The sequence below is a fragment of the Pezoporus occidentalis genome, unplaced genomic scaffold, assembly GCF_034315485.1.
Source record: "Pezoporus occidentalis ecotype Australia unplaced genomic scaffold, CSIRO_AGI_Poc_V1 ctg72, whole genome shotgun sequence".
Lineage (NCBI taxonomy): Eukaryota > Metazoa > Chordata > Aves > Psittaciformes > Psittacidae > Pezoporus > Pezoporus occidentalis.
In genome coordinates, this window is record NW_026916072.1 from 781,054 (window position 1) to 802,183 (window position 21,130).

The following is a 21,130-nucleotide window of genomic DNA, read 5'->3' on the forward strand; positions in this document are numbered from 1 at the left end:
GCTGCTTTTAGCATGGTTTTTTTTCCCAGCGTCTCTCCCAGTGATCCCCATCGATCCCAGCTTTGCTCCGCTCACGGTCGGGGTGGTACCTACCTCTTGCAGACTTTGTTGGGCAGCCCATGGCTGTCAGCGGGGTAGAAGCCCTCACGGCAGGCAGGGACGCAGCGCCAGTGGGGTGCAGAGGTTTCGGGGGTGCAGGGTGCACAGTCCTCCTCACGGGGCCCTGCAGGACAGGGAACAGGGCACATGGGTCATTTTGGAGACAGCGCCCCGCATGAGATGGAGACACCATCTCTGCCCTGCTATTGCCAGGAGTCTGCAAGCTGCTTGTTGTGCCACAGAGTTCTGCTTGGCTCCTACCCCCAAAATCCCAGCTTCCACCTCAAAAAACTCAGCTTCCAACCCCCCAAAAGCCCAGCATCCTGTAGAGCCAAGAGCTGGCCACAGGGGCTTGGCTGTGGACATCACATCAAAATCCCTTCTGGACCATCAGCCACTACTCCCAAGTGTGCACCAGGTTGACTTTCCCACCACATTCAGAGTAATACGAGGAAAAAAGAGATGCTAAATTGGGCTGAAGGAGGGAAGGGTTCAGGAAAAGAGCTGGGAAAGCAGAGGGCCCCACTCTGATGCCGGTATATTGTGGCTGGACAGCAAACCCCAGTGATGGAGGTGGTATTATTAGAGGCTTTCCACACAGCAGGCATGAGAAATGGTGATGCAGGAAAAGGAGACAAGAAAAAGCTTGAAAAATAATTGTGGTGAAGTACATTTACACTGACTGGAATAAGAATTAGAAGGGAAGTAATTTTCTTAAGGGATTAAGAGCCCGTTCTTTTCCACGCCTGCCAACAAGATCAATAAATATTTTGGATTCAGTCTTAGGAAATTGCCCATGTATGATAGAAGAGATTCACGCCACTGAACATGAATTGTCTAGAGATCATATTATCATCAGATCTATGATGATTTCGAGAGCAGATGCAAACATTAACAATAGAAAATAATTAGACTTGCAAGAAGTGAAAAAGGCAGGATTTAAAGGGAACGCCGAGCGGGCAGCAGGGGGAAGCAGCAGTGGGCAGCCCATTCCCATGGGATAACACACCTCAGCTCCATGACGTTTTTACACTGCAAAGCCATCTTCCATCACTCCATTTTACAGCCTCCTCGCAATCTTATTAAACTGAAGCACCTGGCTTCAGAGGGATCAGGAAATAAAGAATGGCTCCAATAAAAACGTGAAAACTCCCTAAAAGCCTTTCCAGTATGAACATATTCCCAGCGGGATGTGCTGGAGAGCCGGAACTGCTTCTCCTCTGGCATGCTCTGCCTTGGCTCAGTATGGTGGGTACCACCTCTTGATGCACGAGGGTTTGGAGGATGCTGTGGGGGGAAGGATGTACCTGTGCTGGCAGGGCAGGTCTCACACCGCCGGGGCTCCCGGCTGAGGTACATGCTGGGCTGGCACTCCGGCACACAGCTCTCTCCTGCCAGGCTGCAGGGGAAGCAGAAAGGACATAGGCACCCAAAGCTACAGGCTCTGGAGGCTCAACTCAGCCCATCCCCATCTCCACATTCCCCAGTGCCAACAGCAGCCTCAGCCCGCAGCGCAGGAGCATCCCAAAGCCAGCCAGGGCTTCAGGAGGAGTTAAAGCCCTGCCTCGACCAAAGGGATGGCTGCAGCTTCCTTAATTAAGTATCCAGGAGGAAATAAAGCTATTTTTTTCCTGTGGGCAGCCAGCCAGGCTCTCCCAAAGCCCTTTTTGCACCATGAGGCTCCCTGGAATGAAAGGAAATTGGCTGGGCCAGTGCCGCTTCACTGTGGCAGGGATGATTTGAAGTCCTGGCTTAAAAGGATATTGGACAATAAAAAGCAAGCGCCGGCGGATTCTGTCTGACAAGTGCGGCCACTTCTGCTCTTCTGAGGGAGTAGATAATCTTTTGGCAGTGGCAGTTTCTTTGTCTGAGAGCCCTGCTGCTGCACCATGGCTCTGGCTCACTTACAGCCCCTAAAGGGGTCTTAAGTGTGAGATTCTTCCCCTGAAGATCCCTCCTGCTACGGGATCATACTTCCACACACACTTGGGGATGGAAACAGCTTCTTCCCAGTGCTGATACTGCCGCCGGTACAGCTGGGCTCTGCATCCCACAGGAGCCATATATCCTATGGTATAGGAGCCATATCCAATAGTAGCCCCACTCAACAGGTACATCCAAGAGGAAACTTGCACTTCATAACATGCAGTATAAACATTCTCATTGCTTTTTTCTCCCCAGTTTAGATGCTGCAGTGCCAGGGCTGCTCTGGTCGCAGGTCGCTAGGTTCGGATGAGCACATCTGAGCCTGCAGCACTCACCCACCACCCTGGCAAGAGCTGGAGGAGAGGAAATGAAATCTAAATCACCCTTTACAGCTGCAGAAGGGACATGAATCACCCCCTTTAAATCCCCAGGCCTCCAGCACTCCACGTCACCGCTGCACTACCATGGAAGCAGGATCTTGGGTCTTGAACTAACTCGCTTTCTACTTTCCCATCGGTTCTCCCAAGCAGATACCGATGCTGCAGGTACAAACGCCTCCCACGCTCGTCTGTTACCTGAATCCTTCTTTGCATGCAGTGCATTTGTCCGCTTCGCCGATGCATTTTTTACAGCTTTGATGACATTTCAGGCAGCGTTTCTGACCTTTCAAAAAACAAAAGCCAGACGGGGAGAATAAAACCCAGGCAGTGATTTGCAGGCAGCGGCTGGAGCTGCAAAGCCCCACTGCACCCCAGCGCCAGGTCCCCAGGGCAGAGAGCCACATCCCCCCCGACGGGTCCCTGCTATAGCCCATGACCTTATCTGTCATTGCTTGCTAAGAAGAAATAAGCTTTGCAAGCAGCTAGGATCATTAATTACAGTCTTCTAATTAAGTTGAGTGCCTCGGCTTTGCACCACCCTCTGAACACCCAGAGGTTTTCCTCTTCCCTTCAGTGTGCAAAGCAGGCCAAAGGGGGAAACTCACTACTCAAAAATCAAGGTGTTTTCTCCACCTATAGGATTTAAAATAGAAGGAAACCCTGCATAGGAAGGGAAAGCAAAGAGGGTGCTTGCACCCAAACTACAGGCTCTGGGGAAGAAACCCAACTGTATATGCAGCTGACAGGCTGAGAACTAGGCTTGTTCAACCTGGAGAAGAGAAGGCTCTGGGGAGACCTTAGAGAGAGGAGCTTCCAGTGCCTAAAGGGAGTGACAACATAGTGACAGGATAAGGGAATGGCTTCAAATTGACAGAGGAGATTTAGACCAGATATTAGGAAGCTCTTCCCTGGGAGGGTGCTGAGGTGCTGGCACAGGGTGCCCAGAGCAGCTGTGGCTGCCCCATCCCTGGCAGTGTTCAAGGCCAGGTTGGACACAGGGGCTTGGAGCAAGCTGCTCTAGTGGAAGGTGTCCCTGCCTGTGGCAGGTGATGGAACTGGATGAGCTTTAAGGTCCCTTCCAACCCAAACCATTCCATGATTCTATCCTCATGTTACAGCGTGCTCATGACAAACATCCTTACGTTCCTCGGCGTAAAACCCAGGCGGACACAGCACCACGCAGGTGCTCATCTGGTGATGGTAGAGGCTCCTCTTGCAGGCTGTGCACTGGGTCGGTCCCCTCCCGACGCAGCGCTCGCAGCCCTTGTAGCACCGGCGGCACCTCCGGGCCCCTTTGTCACCGAAAAACCCCGTGGGGCAGGAGCTCACGCACATCCTGGGGAGGAACGCAGAGGGCTCAGTCTATGGTGCCAAGAGCTGAGCACCTCCAGGCAGGCAGGCACTTGCCAGCATCCTCTCACCTGCAGCTTCAGTCATTTGGGCTCATTTACTCCTTATTCTTTACATTTAAAGTGCCTTGAATATGCTGGCTCTATAATAAAGAGCCAGGGACTCTTGGCCAGCAACCCTGACTCCAGGTAAACTTTCCCTGTGCCAGCCCATGAGACTGAGAAGTGGAATCCCCAGAACTGATTTGGCACCTCAGTTACCTGCCCCTTGGGCATGGGTGACCTGAGCTGGTGAAACCAATGCTTCTTCCCCAGCATGAGTACAAGGCCAAGGTCCTCCAGCTCTGTGTACCCCACCTCATACACCCGAATACAGGACAGGGATCCCCACACTGCCTCCTCCTCCCTCCAGTTTCTCTCTCATACACTTTTTTCTCTGTGCAAACATCTATCGATCACCCTTGTTGCAGTGCAAGCCTCAGGGACACCCCACCACCCCTCACCTGCCGGTTTTCACGCTGCCCAGGCTGTAGTGGATGCAGTTCAAGCACTGGTCAGCATTGGGGCCATCACAGCCTTGATCACCACACTCAGGGTGGCACGGACCTGGGGAGGGAGAGACTGGCTCAGCCGGGGCAGAGGCTGAGCATCCCCCAGACCCCGCTGACAGGATGCTCTGAGCACACCTTCTCACACCTATCCTGATGGATGTGGGAACCCTCCAGCTACCTTACCCTCTATCTGTTATCTTTTAGATCTTATCTATTCTATGGAGCTGGGTGGCTTCGGGTGCTTGCCTCTCCTCCAGCTCCTCCTCCCCAGCATGATTCCCACACCTAGCTGAGCACCCTGCTGCAGGAGCAGCTTTGAACAAAGGCCCAGACCCATTCCTTGAGGACAGCAGCAGGGACACCCGCCCATGCCCGGGACGAGGTGGGGACGAGGTGGGCAGAGGAGCTTTTTTTACTCCTCAGATGGCTGCACCACCAATTTGTGGTGGGAGCGCTGGGACGGGGCGCTTTGCTACCCTCTAATTTCACTGTCCTGCTGCCCCGCGCCGGCCGCAGGCACCACTCCTCCCAGCCCGCCCCTGCCCCGGGCAGGATGAGGCCTTGCGGCTCTCTCAGTGTACCCAGGTTTGTGTTTTCCCAGGTTATGTGGGGCACACAGCACAGCGGCTCGGTCAGCACTTACCTGTGTACTCCTCCTCCTCCTCTGCCACCTCCACCTGGCTCTGCAGGAAGGCGGCTCTCGATGGCTCCATCTCCGATGCCGGCACCTCCAGTGTCCTCCCGCGGGACTGGGAGCTGCCCTGCGGGGTGTAGGGGTGCTCAGCTGTCCCATAGAAGAGGAGGCTCCACTCCTTCAGCTTCCCTGTGGGGCAGGCACAACATCACCCATCCCACTCCCTGTTTTGCTCCTTACTGGGGACCCAGCTTTCAGAGAAGCAAGGCGAGGATGGACTGGACCATCAGGGCTTCCCCGTTGGCATGTCAATGCAGACTCAACCAACAAGAACTGCTCACAAGCCCCTGAGCCTGCACAAATGCAGCCATTTAAGGCACCTATAAGGCTATTTTTATTCTATAACTCATCTGATGGATCGCAGCATCACCACAGCCTCCACATCCAACACACGGAGAGAACCAGTAACTTGAAAAGCTCCTTAATAAAGGTCTGTTTCTGTCTGATAAAAGCCACCCAGCACACACTGGATTATTTCCCTGCTGTTGCTCCAGCCATTCCTTTGCCTGACAGAACAATGGTCTGAGCTCTGTGTCCCTTGGAACATCACGGGGGTCACCAGAGCCTGCACTGTACCCAGGAGCTGGGGATGCCCTCACCAAGGTCCTCCCTGACCCATGCAGCTTTGGGGAGGGAGTCAGAAGAGGCTGTTGCTTCTTTCCAACGCTGTTTTTCTTTCAATTCCCCATCAATACAAGTCACCTCATACCCATGGCATGCTTGGCTTTCACTCCTAATCTCTGCATTTCCAGGAAGGGCTTAAAATTCCCAACATCAAACCCTTGGCTCTCCCAAAGGGCTGAGAAGGACCCACTTGCTGCAAGCAGCTTGGAACCCGCAAAGGGGTGAGCTGAGGTGGCATCAGCCAGGAAAGAGCTCAGACATGCGCCTCCACCAAGAGAATGTAGTTGGCTTTAAATCCAGAATATCCCACATAGGGAAAGCTCGCGCTGCATGGGGCTGATGCTGGGGATGCAGCAGGGCCAGCGACAGGACATCTATGGTATTTATTTGGTATTAAATTAAGCAATTCTATTAACATTTAATAGCCATTTCTTCTGCAGGCTGGGAGCAGCTTCCTTCATGTTCCCTTCTGCCCTCTCTGCTTCAAAGCCGGCGCAGACCCTTTGAGGGGGGTGACTGAACACGCTCGTTTCCATCTCCTTTTGCCAAGCCAGGTGAAGCCAAGCCCCGATGCCCACGAGGGGCTCTGAAACACCCACCACAGACTGCAAACACAGGGGGAAAAGCAGCTCCGTGGGCGCTTTGCTGCTGCTCTCCGAGTTCAAAAGCCTTGGGGTGAAGGCAGCAAACACAAACAGTCCCTGCACCATGAACCCCCCCTGCACCTCCCGCCAGAGTCGCGTGGGAGAGGTTTTAATGTACCCCCGGCTTCCTGGCAATGGCTGTGTGGATTCTATCACCTCCACAGCACACACCAGCCCCAGGCAAGATGCTTCATGCCCTGCTGCAATCAGCCGGTGAGGCAGCTGCCCCTTCCCATCAGGAAGGAATCCCACCAGCCCAGCTCCTCTGCCTGGAAGGGGTCAGGGAGCAGGCGGCCAAGCCAAGAAGGGGACACAGCAGGGTTGGGGACATGCTGAGCCCAACCACCCCCAGCTGGGGACCCAGCTTTCAGAGAAGCAGGGTGAGGATGGACTGGACCATCAGGGCTTCCCCATTGGCATGTCAATGCAGACTCAACCAACAAGAAATGCTCGCAAGCCCCTGAGCACAACTGCAGCCCTTTAAGGCACCTATAAGGCTATTTTTATTCTATAACTCATCTGATGGATTGCAGCATCACCACATCCAACACATGGAGAGAACCAGTAACTTGAAAAGCTCCATAATAAAGGCCTATTTCTGTCTGATAAAAGCCACCCAGCACACACTGGGTCAGCACAGTGGCAGCCCGGGCAGGGTGTCCATGGGTCTGTCCATCCGCAGCCTGCGGGGCATCGTCCCCTCGCGCCGTTGCACAACCAGCCCACACGCCACATGTCCCAGCGGTGCAGCAAACCAAGCAAACAACAATTACAGCGCTCGGGTTTCCTCCTCTTGGCTCATTATGGTTTAATTTTGGAAACCTGGCGCTTGGGAGAGAACCCAATCCCGGCTCAGGCACAGCGGCAGCCTCCTGCGCTCGGGGATGGAGCTTTTGGTCCCATTTGTGAAGGGTTTGGGCACTATGGGTTTGCTGAAAGCCATAAAACTCGCAGCAGAAGTTACAGCCGAGCCAAGAAACCTGCGAAGAGCTTTGGGGGCAAGGGGGACTGGTGGGTGCTGCAGGACATGGGTGCTAAGGGGGAATCCTTACCTTGCACGGTGGGGTTGCGCACTTGCGATGGCGTGTCGTGGATCTCCAGGGTCCACTCCCCTGCTGCCTGCTCCCCCCAGCAGTGGACAGTCATGAATTCCCAGCCCTTGAACCCCTCGTTGGAGTGGTCAAACACCCTGCAATGATAATGCCGTGCATCAGGAAATGTGACTTTGAGTGTCTTATTTAATGGGAAAACATAGATTGGGATGAAGGATTTTAGGCATCCTTGCGTGCACCCACCCTTGCCCGAAGCCCTCCTGCCGCTGAAACCAGAGCATGCCCCCTGCCTTCCCAAAATACCCAAGGAAAAGTGCAGCAAGGATGCTGCCCATCCCAGACACATGCTGCCTCCCATCTGCTCTTACCTCCTGGCGAGGAGCTGTGACCTGGTCCCTGCAGGAGAGATGAGGCTGATCTGGAGGTCTCCGCGGCGCGGGTGTGAGATGCTGAGCCGCACCACGACGTGCTCCAAGTAGAGCACGTGCTGGTCACGGTGCTCAGCACAGGCACTGCTGAGGGTGCTGGCGCGCAGCACGTGGTCCGCTCGGATGTACCTGCCAGGGATGCAGAGCACCATAGGGTCCACAGTGCTCCCAGCAGCGTGGACACCCAGTTATAGTTGAACCCGGTCTCCTACTGCTTCATGGCAAGAATTATCTCATCCTCCATTGCAGTGCAGTGTCCTAGCATGGAATCTGCTGAATTGCTCAATGGTAACGAGATGGGTTTGAGCTGCTGCTAAGATCTATGCCTTATGGGCTGCAAGGGCGCTTCTTTATTGTAATTATCAGTACAGCACTCCTCTCTGGGTTGTAATTAGTGTCTGTATCAGATAAATAGTTTCATGAACATACTTGGCTCCAGATTCCTTCCTGCTTTGCATATGCAAGGAACTGCTTTGCTGATGAGCAACTCTCTTGCTCCACAGCCAGGCAGTGGTAAACAAGGAGGGTCCCTGTGGTCATATCCCTGATCCCACCCTTTAACCTAGCAAGGACAAACCTAAGCTGGTTTGAGCCTGAAGCCAAACTCAAAGAGACCCCAGGCACTGGAAATCTGAAAAGCCTTGCACAAAGCACCAGTTTTTGATGTCTTCCATCAAGATGAGATCTTTGGGGGAGGAGGGACCAACACATCACTGCTCATGCAGAACCCAGCGGGCAAGTTGGTTTTGGTCTCTCACCATCAGCCCTCAAAAATCCCTTGTTAATCACCAGTCTGGGAAGCAAAAGCATGCAAAAGGGCAAAAATAAATCGCTGTCAAAACTGATCCCAGAGAGGCCCCATTGGGACCTGCTCCTTACCACACCATAGGCACAGACCCCAGATGGGCACTTCTGGGTCAATAACCAACAATGCAGGTCACTCTGACTGTAAAACCCATGAACATCACCTCGCCTGCACATGGACTTGTCCCGGCCATCCCAACTCCTGATTTCCCTTTCCAAATGGAAATCAGTGGCTGAGCCTTTGCACTGCAAGAGCCAGACCCACCAAAGCTCCTTCTCAGTGGCTGCATGCCCTGGGAGAGCTCCCACCCCACCACACTCACTTGGGCACCCGGTCCAGGCTTCCCACACAGACATGCTGGGGAGGAACCACCTTCCACTTCTTGGCTTCCACCACAATAGCATCTGCATCCACCAGACCGAAGCCATATAGATGGCTAACTGGAAAGAGAGAAGACTCAGAAACCCACTGCCTTTCAAACAGGGGTCAGGAGCTCCTCAGTGCTTGGTGGAGCATCCTCCAACCACTGGGGAAGGTGCAGAGTTGACCCTGTTGAGGTGTGAGATACTCCGAAATACACAGAGCTTATCACCCTCCCCAGGTTACACCCCAAATCCACATTGGCACCATGGAAATCCCATTTCTGGGAGCAGCCCACTGAAAGGAGCAGGCAATGCTGCAGCTCATGACAGCATCCACCAAACAAGGCTCCCAACCATCCACCAAACAAGGCTCCCAACCATCCACCAAACAAGGCTTCCAACCATCCACCAAACAAGGCTCCCAACCGTCCACCAAACAAGGCTCCCAACCATCCACCAAACAAGGCTCCCAACCATCCACCAAACAAGGCTTCCAACCATCCACCAAACAAGGCTCCCAACCATCCACCAAACAAGGCTCCCAACCATCCACCAAACAAGGCTCCCAACCATCCACCAAACAAGGCTCCCAACCATCCACCAAACAAGGCTCCCAACCATCCACCAAACAAGGCTTCCAACCATCCACCAAACATCCACCAAACAAGGCTTCCAACCATCCACCAAACAAGGCTCCCAACCATCCACCAAACAAGGCTCCCAACCATCCACCAAACAAGGCTCCCAACCATCCACCAAACAAGGCTCCCAACCATCCACCAAACAAGGCTTCCAAGCACCTTGCCCAACAAATTACTGCCCTCTCCTCCCTCTGCTCAACACCTTCATGGTAGGAGCACCTGAAGCAGCTGACAGAGACCATCCAGGATGAACACTCCCATGAATGAAGCTCTGGGGACCTTTATCTTCCCATCTCACCACTCCATCTCCCCACCAGGGCCCCTCACCTTTATGCCCTGCACCATTGGTCTTCCAGTCAGCCGCTCGCAGGTGCACTGGCCGCGAGGTTTTGACCAGTAGATGCTGGATGTCCCTCCAGGTGAGCATGGGGCTGCAATGACACATAGCTCATGGGATGGCTCCCATGCAGCAGCAGGGACCCCCACTGCATTAACACACACACACACACACACACCCGCCCCCCAAACCCTCTTCTTTCTTGCTCCAAAAGAACATGAACTGATGATTTAGATGTTGATGCCCTGCCTGGAGATTGGCCATCACTTGGGGTGCTCCAGCACCATGGGGTGATGCAGGGAGGGATGCCAAGTGCCCACCATCCCTAAATAGCTGTGGCTGCCTCATGCTCTGAGGTATAACTGGAGCAAATCTGGAAGGTTTTCCCCATTTTCTTGCAGGAGATTGGGAACGAAGCACATCCCAAGCCATGGCACCAGGCTCGGCACCTCCCTGATACACAAGGCTGAGCAAACTTTCCCATTACAGGCATAACAGCAAAAATTGTTTGGAAAAAACCCTTAGATGGCTCATTTAAGAGGAAAACAAAACCCAAAGTGTTTCCAACCCCCCTGCTAGATTGGGTTCATGTCAGGTTTGTGCATTCAGGGTGCTGGACACTGAGCACTGTGTGTGCTTTTGTGTCTCCCCTTCCCAAGACCCCATCCCAGGGATATTGCTGCAGAATTTTTCACACTTTCCTCATGCTCAGTTCTCCAGCATCACCAGCTGGGATTTATATTGATCTCGAGCAACATTTAAGAGAAGAAATCCAATCTATTCCTTCTTGTCATAATGGAGCGCCCGAGCACCAAGCTCTGGTACTTAATGTTGCGGTTTATGCCTCAGCTAAACAATCCAAAAGTCACATCAAAAGCTCATCATATCTTTGCAATGGAAACAGCATCTCTGGAATGACGCTCACCCGAGCTGGGCACTGGGATTAAACCAGAGGAGAGGGACTGGAGCCAACATGCCGCAATCACAATCCCTAAACATGAGCACAGCTCTGCCCTGGGGCTTATTCCCAGCCTTATTTTTAGTTCCACCCCATAAAAGTAATAATAATAAGCTCGTTTTATTGAAGATAAAGATGCTTCATGGAGCAACATGGGGATGCTCAAGGGGTGAGCCTGCTCCTGGGCAGGGGGACCACAATGAGACCAGGATGGGACCGGGATGGGGACAAGAGGCAAAGAGCAGCTTGTTTGAACTGGGGAGCATGTCACTGCCAGTCACACCATGTGGATTTTTGACACAATGCAAAAGTAGTCCTTTTTCCCCCAGAAATGAAACACTTGCTGAAAACCATCACTTCTACTGACATTTTCCATTTCCTTGATGTTTTCTGACATTTTTCTCCCAGGAAGTGTTTATAAAACTCCTGCTGGAGCCGGCTGTCAGCAGTTTCAACGCATCAGATGAAAAGCCTGACTTAATCTCACCAACCTCAACTTTTCAACACACAACAACAAGTGAATGAGCTCAATAAAGCACCTGCAGGAAGATTAGATGCAAACCAACAATGCTGCATCAAACCTTGCCAAAAGGAGCGATTCCGAACAGCTCTGCCCCATTTTGAGTCACTCCAGAGGTTAAAACCCCAACTTTTGTTTCTGGCTTTGCTCACCAGGTATTAAACATGGGAACACTTCCTCCATGGCCGTGGTGAGGTTACACTTACTTTGCCTCCAAAGCCAAGGCGATGATGCCCGCAACCATAGGTGCGGATACGGAGGTGCCGGTGTGGCCATCCGTGCAGCGGTGCCGGAGGTCCGTGGTGACCTGTGGAGACAGGAGCTGCAGCCTTCATGCTTCCAGGGATGCTCCCAGCATGGATTATACCCCACTGAGCACCCAGGTTTGCTTGGGATGCTGCCAGCTGGTACCCAATCCCTGCCATGGCCTGCATGGATCAAGGTGGTAGAGCCCCCCTAAAAAGGGCTGCAGATAGATTTGGCACACGAGAATACATTTCCCTTTGCTCAAGGGTACAAAAACTCTTTGGAAAATGGGGAAAAAATGTCAATTTTGCTGTGGATCAGCTGGGGAAAAAGGCATGGATAAAGCAGTGAATTGGGCAGAGCAGCTGTGGGTATGTGCCTGTGGGTGCGTGTTGCGTTGGGCCATATTACTTTAATATTACTTTATTACCACTTTACTCCAAAGCTCCAGCTCCCGGTGTTTTGCAAGGATTTCCATTTGCATGGGAAGCAAAAGGGGAAAAAAAGCCATTTCCAACTTTTTCATTTCAGGCCAGAGCGTGATGCTCAGGTACCAAAAGCTCAGAGGGAGGAGGTGGGCAAAGAGATGCTCCATCAGTTACATTTGCTAAAGCCTCCTGAGTTTTGAGTTAATCTGGTGATTTCTGGAGGATGGAGAAGCTCCCATCTTCTCCCCAAGGTGCCCCTGGAAGGTGCTTTTTTGCCCATCAATGCTCCAGCAGCACTGGACTGGTGCTGGCCTCAGCCACACAAATGCTCCCGAGCGCCATGAAAATAGTCCTTGGTTTTCTGGCTGAAAATTAATCTTTTAGGGGCACAAACAAAGCAAAAAAACCAATTTATCTGTTAAAAAAAAAAACATGTTTTTTGCCAAAAACCTTATTTAGGTGGAAAACTCCACCCAGCTTGGGTGAGGTGCTGTGCTGGTGGGTGATGTTTTATGGCCTGAGGTACAGATGATGCACTGGAATGCCAGTAGCAAAAGGCCTTGCTGTGAGGAGACCACAGCATGTGTTGGGATAGAGCAAACATAGGCTGGGCAGCAGGGAAAACAGACTGATCCACACATGCAGATGCTTTCAAGGGAATTCCTGGGCTCCAAACATTCTCTGCTCCCTGTTTGGGGCTTCCACATCCCTGCCAAAACGCCTCCATCCTCCCTCTTTTTGCTCTCTCAGACTCAAAAACCTCAAAATTCCCTTCTGTATTGAAAGCAAGGGGCAGTGACCAAGTACTTTGGGGAACAGGTAGATATTTGCATGGGTATTTTCACAAACCTCCAGTCCTTTCACCCATTTCCCAGGGACAACACCACATCCCCAATCACTTCCCAAGGACCACAGCAATATTGGACCCACCATGAAAAGCCACAAGCAAAACCCAGTGCAGGTCTAAGAGCAAAGCCTGGCACTTACAGCGAGCCATCATCCAGCCCAGCCAGGCAGAAAACATCCAGGGAATGCTCAACATTGGGATGAAACTTACTATTTTCCGCTCATAGAAAGCCCCGCTGCTGTAGGTGGTGGCGAGGGTGGACGCGCACTCCTCCAGGTACCAGGGCTTGTAGCCGTTCTCAGTGGTGCTGCTGATGGAGATGGTGTAGATGCTGTTGGTGTAACCATCGCAGGAGCAGTAATCGCCCTCTCTGCCACCATTCCCAGATGCCCAGACAAAAATGGACCCCAAACCCCTGCGGCCCTGCAAGGAGAGAGGAGACAAGAGGTGAGAGGAGGGGTTTGTGTAGGAGGAGAGGCCATCGTGGCATTGGGGATTGGGGGCAGCCCCCTCCAGCGCTGGGATGCTGTTGGTAAGCCTGATTTTGGGGTCTGGACATGGGGTTTGGTTACGGTGGAAGGATGGGTCCCATCCTGCCCAGTGCTCAGCCCCCTGGAGCGGGTCCCACAAATGTGCCCCTCGGCTCAGCCAGCCCCAGTTTGACAGCCCTGTGAGGAGGGGAGAGCCTCTGGTAATGGGGATTTTGACATCTTCTATAGGTTTTCCCAGGGCAAAACATCCCCTGGACCCGATGGTAACACACAGCATGGTGCTTTCTGGGGTACAGGGATAACCCTGTGAGAGGAACTGGCAGGGATACCCCCAAACCCCACATCTCCCTTGCCCCAAGCCCACAAACCCCTTATGAACCCATCTAACCCACCAGAAACCTTCCCCCAGTCTCACTTTTAGGTTCCTTTTGTTTTCCTCCTTTTAAATCCCAGCCTTTTTTCCCCTCCCCATCACTTGGCAGGAACATCTGATGGAGCCGTCCCCACCGGCTACAGCTGCAGCATCCCACTGGGAACTGGGGGGGGCGGGAGGCACCCAGACCTCCCCGGAGCAGAGGGAAAATCCCACCTGGCAGCACCAACCATGCTGCCAATGAGGGGCCCCATGTGAAACCAACAGTGGTGGGGTGAACCCCGCTCACCCCTCCATCCAAACCACTGCCGGGGCACCCAGGAATAATCCAGCTCCATGGGGATTCATGGTCCCAAGGAAGGATTTTTGGTGACCTAAAGGAGTTTGGGGCAGGAAATGAAGCGGCTGGTTTGCTTCCGTGCCCCGTAAGGCAGGGATCTCCGGGGAGGGTATGGTGCTGCCGGGCTTGGCAAGCGATGGAAGCACCGGTCGTGGAGCAGCCTCATCCTCCCCACGGCTACTGCTGCCATGGAGGGATTTCGGTGCTAGCCTGGGCAGATCTGGAGTTTATCTCCCTCCCACTGCTCTGCGGTGGCTTCCTCCACACAAACAAGGGGAAAGAAAGGGAAAAGAGCAGCAGGAATCCACTGGGATTTACTGGGGGGGTTAAGCGCCGGAGGGATGGGGATGGTTTATTGCCTGTCTCGCCCTCCTCCTGGGGCAGAGGCTCTGAACTGACCCTGCCTCTGGACACATGGGCTAAGTCAGGCTCTTCCCTTACTTTATGGAAGCTTTCATTATCTGGGCTGCCTCCCAGCCCAACTGGGAGGGTGTTTCCCTCCCAGAGGTCAACAGAGCTGTCTGAGCTCTGCAAGGAAAACTGCAATGGCAACAGGAACCATTGCCCTGCCCCACATCACAGAGAGCTCGACCCAGCTCGCCAGCCCACCAAGCCTGCTGCTGGCACCTCCAGGCCTGCTTTCCAGGGTTTCCTGGGTCTCGGAGGCGGCAGCATCCCAGCCCACATGCTCGGCACAGCAGTGATTGTCTGGCTCTCCACTGCTAAAATTCACCCATCTCCGAGGATGACCCCCGCTGCATCCGACCCGGCTTTCCTAACTCACTAACTGGAGGAATAAAACCAGGCACCGGTTGCTGAAGGTGGGCAGAGGCATAGCAGCGATTTCAGTTGGGATCAGAGAGGGAGCCCAGACCTCCCACACCCAGAGCATCGCAGCTGCAGATGCCAAGGCTGCTTGATCCCGCTCCGAACCTGTGTCCCCATGATGCCCGGGCAGGGCTGCACTGGAGGAAAGTGGGTTCAGAGCCAGCACTGTTGCACGAGGACACGGACAGGCACGTAAATGACACTACAGCAATGCACACCTAACGCCTGACAGCATTTCCCAGTGGAGCCAGAACTCACCACACGTTACATACAACTCCCTTGGACTGGAGAAAACCACCCTTCCCCTTTGCTCCCAAACAAACTATCGAGATTCCCACAAGCAGATCCCAAACATCCAACTTCTCCATCTGCCACCTTCCTAGTGAAGGGCTCCTGGCCGCTATAAAACCTGGATCTGGGCATCATTTAAATCAGTGAACCCCTCCCTGGCCAAGGCTGGGGATGATCCTGCTCACCCCAGCAGCACATCAGTCGGATGCAGGATGCACAGCATCTCCCTGCTTCTGCAGCACTGCCGGGGCTTTGCTGTTTGCCCAACGGCATTCCATGGGAGCCCAGGATAAATATCCCCTCGTTAGCTCAGGAACTAATAAGGTGTGGCTGGAGGAGCGAGAAACAAGAAGATAAATTACCCCAGCGCAAGCCTATTGCTAATAGATAAAGGTTATTTTAATGTTTCCATTAAAAACTCAATTTTAAGGATTTATAACTTGCTTAAAGCCGTTCGCTTGGGCTAAAGGTGCCTGCTAAATATCTGCCTGCAGCTCTTCTCATCATTTAAGGAGAAGCTGGCAGTTAAGAGCTGTGCATGGGGAATAGTGGGTACCCCAAACACGGCTGGCAATGGGGAGACAGGGCGCGATATCCCCTGGGAGACAGAAACAAGCATCCCAGAGCAGCAGGGCCGTGCCTGGCAAGGACCCCGCTGCTGCTCATTTGCTCCCACATGGAAAAATAAGGTTTAAAAAGCAGCTTTTTTTTTCCCCTTATTTACACGGCGTGAACTCCCGGCACTTCAAGGGGCTCCTCGGCCTCACCGCCCCGGCAGGAAATCAAGTAAATAGTGGGAAAACCACTCCACCCTATTTATAGATAACACGCAGGCTGCATTGCCCGGCCCGAGAGGAGGCAGCAGGGGCAGGAGGGAGGCAGGGAGGGAAAAGGGGGGGGTCTCAAAGTACAGCCTGAACCCCAATATCGCTGGGGACACCCATTGCAGAGCCCTGAGCTGCTGCAACGCTTACCCACAGCACCCATTGGGCTGCCAAGAGAGGACTTTTCCCGATGGTTTTAGCCAATATTGAGCATTTTTTAACGCACCCAAAAAGAGAAGGGGTGTGGGAAGGCCGGAGCATCCCCAGTGGGGACTGACAGCTTCCATCACATGTGACAGCGGCTGAAGCCTCTCGCTGGAGGGCTTGAGGGGCAATAATCTGAATTCCTCCTGTGTCCCTGTGATGGGACCCACGTGTCCACCCAGTCACGACACAGCCACTCGCTCTGGGTGGGAAAACAGGGAAAGGCTTGGTGTGATGGAGACCCCTGGGAGCGGATACAGGCAGCCTGGGGAGGGTGAAGGAGGGGGGATGGAGATGCCAGCACCCAGGTGCACATTTAGAGGTGCAAAACCACCCCCCCAAGACCCGCTTTGGGTTCCTCAGCCCGGCGGCAGAGCTTCGCAACTCAACCTGGAGGCTGCACTGAGGAGTCCCCCCGGGGCCGCGCCACCGCCGGGCACCTCCCGCCGTCACCACCCTCATCCACACAATCCACCGGAGCCAGGGAAAGCTAAGGGAACATCAGAGATGATTTGAGTCCCCCCCACCCCAGCCCTAGCATCGGCTCGGGGGACCCCGCGCCAGACCCCACGCCAGCCGTGGCCCAGGCACGTGTTATTCCCCGTGGGGCAGGAGGAGGAGGGCGAGCGCGTCTGTGCGCTGCAGGATCCACACCTTTTTAATGCCATGCTCAAAAGCCTGTTTGGCCAATAGACCAGGTCCATCAACTGTCTTCCCATCATCATCTGGCCCCCAGCTCGCGCTGTAAATGTCAATGTAATCGGGTCTGATGCCAAGCGACTTCGCTTCAACAACATCTGTTACATCGCCATCTAACATACGAATGCCTAAAAGCACAAAAACATCAGACATTAGGGCTTAATGGCTTGGATGAAAGTGCGAGGATTGCAATCAAAGGGCTTTGTTAACGGCGGCGGAAACCGCACGGCTCAGGCGCGCCTGGAATAGCTTCAACCCCCGGCCCCGCGCTGATGAGCCCGGCAGCGGGATGCTGGGGAGCTATTCTGGAAAGTTTTCCATGTAGCTGGCTTCATGGCAAGGGATGGGGAGGGAGGGATCAAATCTGCTTCCCTCCGTCAGCGGGGATCGGGCAGTGGGAACGGTGCTGAGCTCCCCAGCGGCAAAATCCACCCGCTAAAACCCTTTCCCCTCTGCTTTAAATTAGCGAACTCGTTTCTCTACCTGGAAGATAACAGTGTTTCCTAATGCTCGGAGACACCCAGCTTCAGGCACATTGGGACGGAGGTGCTTCCCGTGAGTGGGAATGACTGTGAACATGACTGTAAACATCCCTGAACCCCATCACTGCCCAAATGATGCCAGCGGTGCCCAGGAAGGGGAGAAGCGCTACAGGAGCCCCAGACTGAAGCTTACACAGCCAAAATCACATCCAGGACCCCAATCCATGGCAGGACGACGATGCCACCTGGGATAACCACACCTGCACACCCCAACTGCTGCAATAGGGGGGTTACAACCCCCTGCACTCCCCATCACCCTTTCCCTGCCGCATTTCCCCCTCCATACAGCAGACAGAAGGTGCCAGGTACCCCAAAGGGCTGCCCAAACCCAGCCCTTCAAAGAAAAGAGATGCTGGAAGTTTCAGCATCGCCCTTTGCAGCCAGGGAGAGTCCAGTTCATCAAAATGCATTTCCCCTTCCACATGTACTTCTCTTAAAGCAAACAAAGGCAGGCAGATGTCATTACAGCTGCAGCTGTGCTCTGGACACCAGTCAACTCAAATATCTCTTTCCGACCTTGTCCCCTACCAGCCAAAAACAAGCTCAGAAATACAAAACCAGGGAGCAGAGCAGCTCCCAAGAAACTTCCTCCCTTTGTCATTTTAACAAGGAAGGATGAGGAGAAGGGCTGAGGAGAAGGGCTGAGAAGCTGAGCCTGGTGTCTGAGCCACACTTGGCTGCGGCACAGCAAGCCAACCCAGCTCAGGGATGGTCTTTCATGCTTGCTGAATTCACCAGCAAGCCCAAAGTCAGTTTAAAGTCAGCCCAAGGCTAGCCCGAAGTTAACTCGGAGTCAACCCAAATTTAGTGCAAAGTCAGCCCCAAACAGCCTAAAGCCAAACCAAAGCCAGCTCAAAGTCAAGTCATAGTCAACCTAAAGGTAGCCCAAAGCCAACCCAAAGCCAGCCCAGAGCCAGCCCAAATCTAGCTCAAAGTCAATCCAAAGGTAACCCAAAATCAACCCAAAGCCAAACCAAAGCCAGTCCATAGACAACCCCCCATGGTATTGGAACCCCCCTGTTAGATAATGGAAGCAGGAGGGAGGAGGGAAGGATGCTGCAGAGCAACTGAACTCTTTGCCACGCAGGGAGCAAGAGCAGCCTCTGAAGGATGCGTTTAAGGAGAGGGGAAATGAGGAGGAGGAGGAATGGCCCTTTCTGCTTCCTGAGCAGCAATGTATTTTGCCTGGAGCAAATGAAAAGCAACGCAAGAGCGCTGAAGAGCAGCCGGTGAAATGAGGTGGTAGCTCTCAGAGGGTGACAAATAGGCTTCCCCAACACGTTGTGCTCATTAATCGCTGCTTTATTTGCGTGATCCATCTAAAATCACTCTCACTGCAGCTATAGCGTATTTCCCTCCACGATCCTGGGCTTGAGAGCGGCTACAGACGTTATTCTTCCCCTTTGCCTGGTCACGCTGTGGGAAGCCCACAGCCCTGGGCCATGTGCCTTGTCTCGCTCAGCACCTCCCCAGCACACCCCCAAGCACTCGGTAGAGGAAGCGAATTAAAATGAGACCCATAAGTCGTTATAAAGCCAACAAGTGATGCTCATCTCCAGGGCTGCTGCAGAGAAATGGGCTTGAAAAGGAGCACGAAGGCAATGGTCTGATCCTGCAGGATGCAGATCTGCCTTAGACGCTGCTGAGAGCTTTGCCTTGCTCTGCTGCTGCTTGGTGTGTGCTTGGAGATGGTTTTTGAGAGGCAAGAAGCCATCCTACATAGAGATGAGCTGGGATGGGATGTGATGGGGTGGGGTGGGATGGGATGGGGTGGGATGGGATGATGTGCCACAGCATTTATAGCCCCTACCATTCCCCTATCATCCCCCCCCAGGGTTATTTCTTCCCTCAGGGGATTTTCCCACCACAGGGAACTATTGACGGTGCTTGGCCAGGAGCAGGACTGCCTTTGTACGTTGCTGCTGTGCAGACACAACCCTAACAAAGCCAAGAGAAGGAATTGAGCTCTGAATCCTCCCACGTGCTCTTCGGTCCATGTTCCCACCAGAGACTTTTCCCAGCACTGGTGGCAGAGGTTGCAGTAAAAGCCCCTCTCCTATTCCACCCATGCCTGGGATGGGGCTAAAGCCCCCAGTGATGACCCAGCTCCAGGCGTTTGTACCCTATATGATGGGACACAGCACTCCCAACCCCTGACACCCCCATCTCCCTGATGGGTGCTGTACCAGCTCAAACCAGCCTCCAAAACAGATGGGCTGATGCAAATGAGCTCTGATGGTGCTAATTACCATCCAGTTTGGTGATAAACATTCATTTGCTTCCTGCACATCATGTTATTTGAGGGACCATGAAAGGTCCCCCTATTCCACAAAGCTCTGGCCCCCCACCTCCTTGGTGTTTTACCCATAAAGGTGTTTTGGGGGTCCCCCCAGACCCCCGCATCTGAGCGGCTCCTCCGCAGACATTTAACCTCCCAACCAACCAATTTCAGCTCTGAAGCTAAACCAGCACCACCGACCATAGCAAATGAGGCTACCCCAAAGACAACCCTCCCCAAAGCAGCTATGGACTTGTGGGGTGAAACCACCACATCCTCAATCCATGTGCATCTTAATGGCAAGGATGCATCCCAAGCAGAAGGTTTCCACCCCAAAACACACGAAGCTGTGGTCTCCTGCATCCCATATCACCCATCCTCCCCCAGTCCCCCTGGAGCTCCCTGCAGCCAGGGCACCAAGAAGACTCTCTCCTGGCTATGCTTGGGGGAACAGCATCCCACCACCCTCCCAGGAGCCCATTGCCACAGCCAGGGTGGCTGTGGTCCCACAGGGGGGACAGCGAAGGGCAGGGGAGCTGCGGGCAGGCGCCAGCCTCACCTCCGATGCGCGCGTTGTAGGCGATGCCCACGATGCAGTAGGAGTTGTTCGCTGCTGCCGCCACCTCCCCTGCACAGCGAGTGCCATGTCTGCAATGAGAAACCCTCATGAGCTGATGTCCCATGGCAAGGGATCCCTCCAAACACCTCCCGTCCAGCCCCAAAGCTGGAGCCGGGGAAAAGTGCCCCGAGAGCTGAGAGCCCTCATCCAAAACCAAGGGTTAGGATGGAGGAAGCTAATGCAGGAAGCTATTTGCTGTTTGCTTTTTGCACCTAACTGCGATTTGCTCTTTGTATTCCCATTTCCCTTCCGCACACACCACCAGCTGCCCATCCCGCTTTAACTGAAGCCCAGGAAGTGAATCCCAGCTTTGATATTTGCCACCCAGCCCAACTCACATGGTTTAATCCCTGGCCACAGCAAGGAACCCTCCTGGTGCTGTCATTTGGTGGCTCAAGGGTTCATTAGCAATTGGTGCGGTTGCCACAGGCTGGAATCGCATTAAATGCAATGACTGCAAAGCCCGTAACGCAGCATCCTCTGCAGTGCTGGGGATGGGGTGAGGCCATGGACCTGGAAGACACCCCATTGGGGACCCCCAGCCCCGGGGAGCCCCGCACACCCCTGCCATGCAGACACCAGCTCCATGGCGATTAGCATCACGTACTTATTCTCATTGCTGGCATCGTAGCGCGGAGTCGGGTCGTGGTCATTCCCATTGACATCATAGCTTGCAAGAGGGTCCTAAAAACATGTTGTCACCATTAGATTTGACTTAAAAACACAGCATGGGATAAAGTGGCCTCAGCC

The 21,130-nt window shown here is 53.7% G+C and overlaps 1 protein-coding gene across 2 annotated transcripts in view; it reads right to left on the reverse strand.

The window, feature by feature from the left end:
• PCSK6 (proprotein convertase subtilisin/kexin type 6) overlaps window positions 1-21,130 on the reverse strand; it is a 35,811-nt gene that overhangs the window by 3,279 nt on the left and 11,402 nt on the right. Inside the window, exons 5-19 of one of the 2 annotated variants that reach the window (XM_062601737.1) lie at window positions 20,988-21,064; window positions 20,321-20,409; window positions 16,897-17,069; window positions 13,102-13,314; window positions 11,577-11,677; window positions 9,883-9,986; window positions 8,875-8,992; window positions 7,688-7,876; window positions 7,320-7,456; window positions 4,949-5,128; window positions 4,258-4,360; window positions 3,548-3,741; window positions 2,601-2,688; window positions 1,407-1,498; window positions 94-223 (exon numbers count right to left, since the gene is read on the reverse strand). In XM_062601737.1, the coding sequence (XP_062457721.1) occupies window positions 94-223; window positions 1,407-1,498; window positions 2,601-2,688; window positions 3,548-3,741; window positions 4,258-4,360; window positions 4,949-5,128; window positions 7,320-7,456; window positions 7,688-7,876; window positions 8,875-8,992; window positions 9,883-9,986; window positions 11,577-11,677; window positions 13,102-13,314; window positions 16,897-17,069; window positions 20,321-20,409; window positions 20,988-21,064 (1,988 nt within the window). Of the gene's footprint in view, window positions 1-93; window positions 224-1,406; window positions 1,499-2,600; window positions 2,689-3,547; window positions 3,742-4,257; window positions 4,361-4,948; window positions 5,129-7,319; window positions 7,457-7,687; window positions 7,877-8,874; window positions 8,993-9,882; window positions 9,987-11,576; window positions 11,678-13,101; window positions 13,315-16,896; window positions 17,070-20,320; window positions 20,410-20,987; window positions 21,065-21,130 lie in introns of those variants that run through there. The other variant, XR_009961397.1, reaches the window with a different exon arrangement.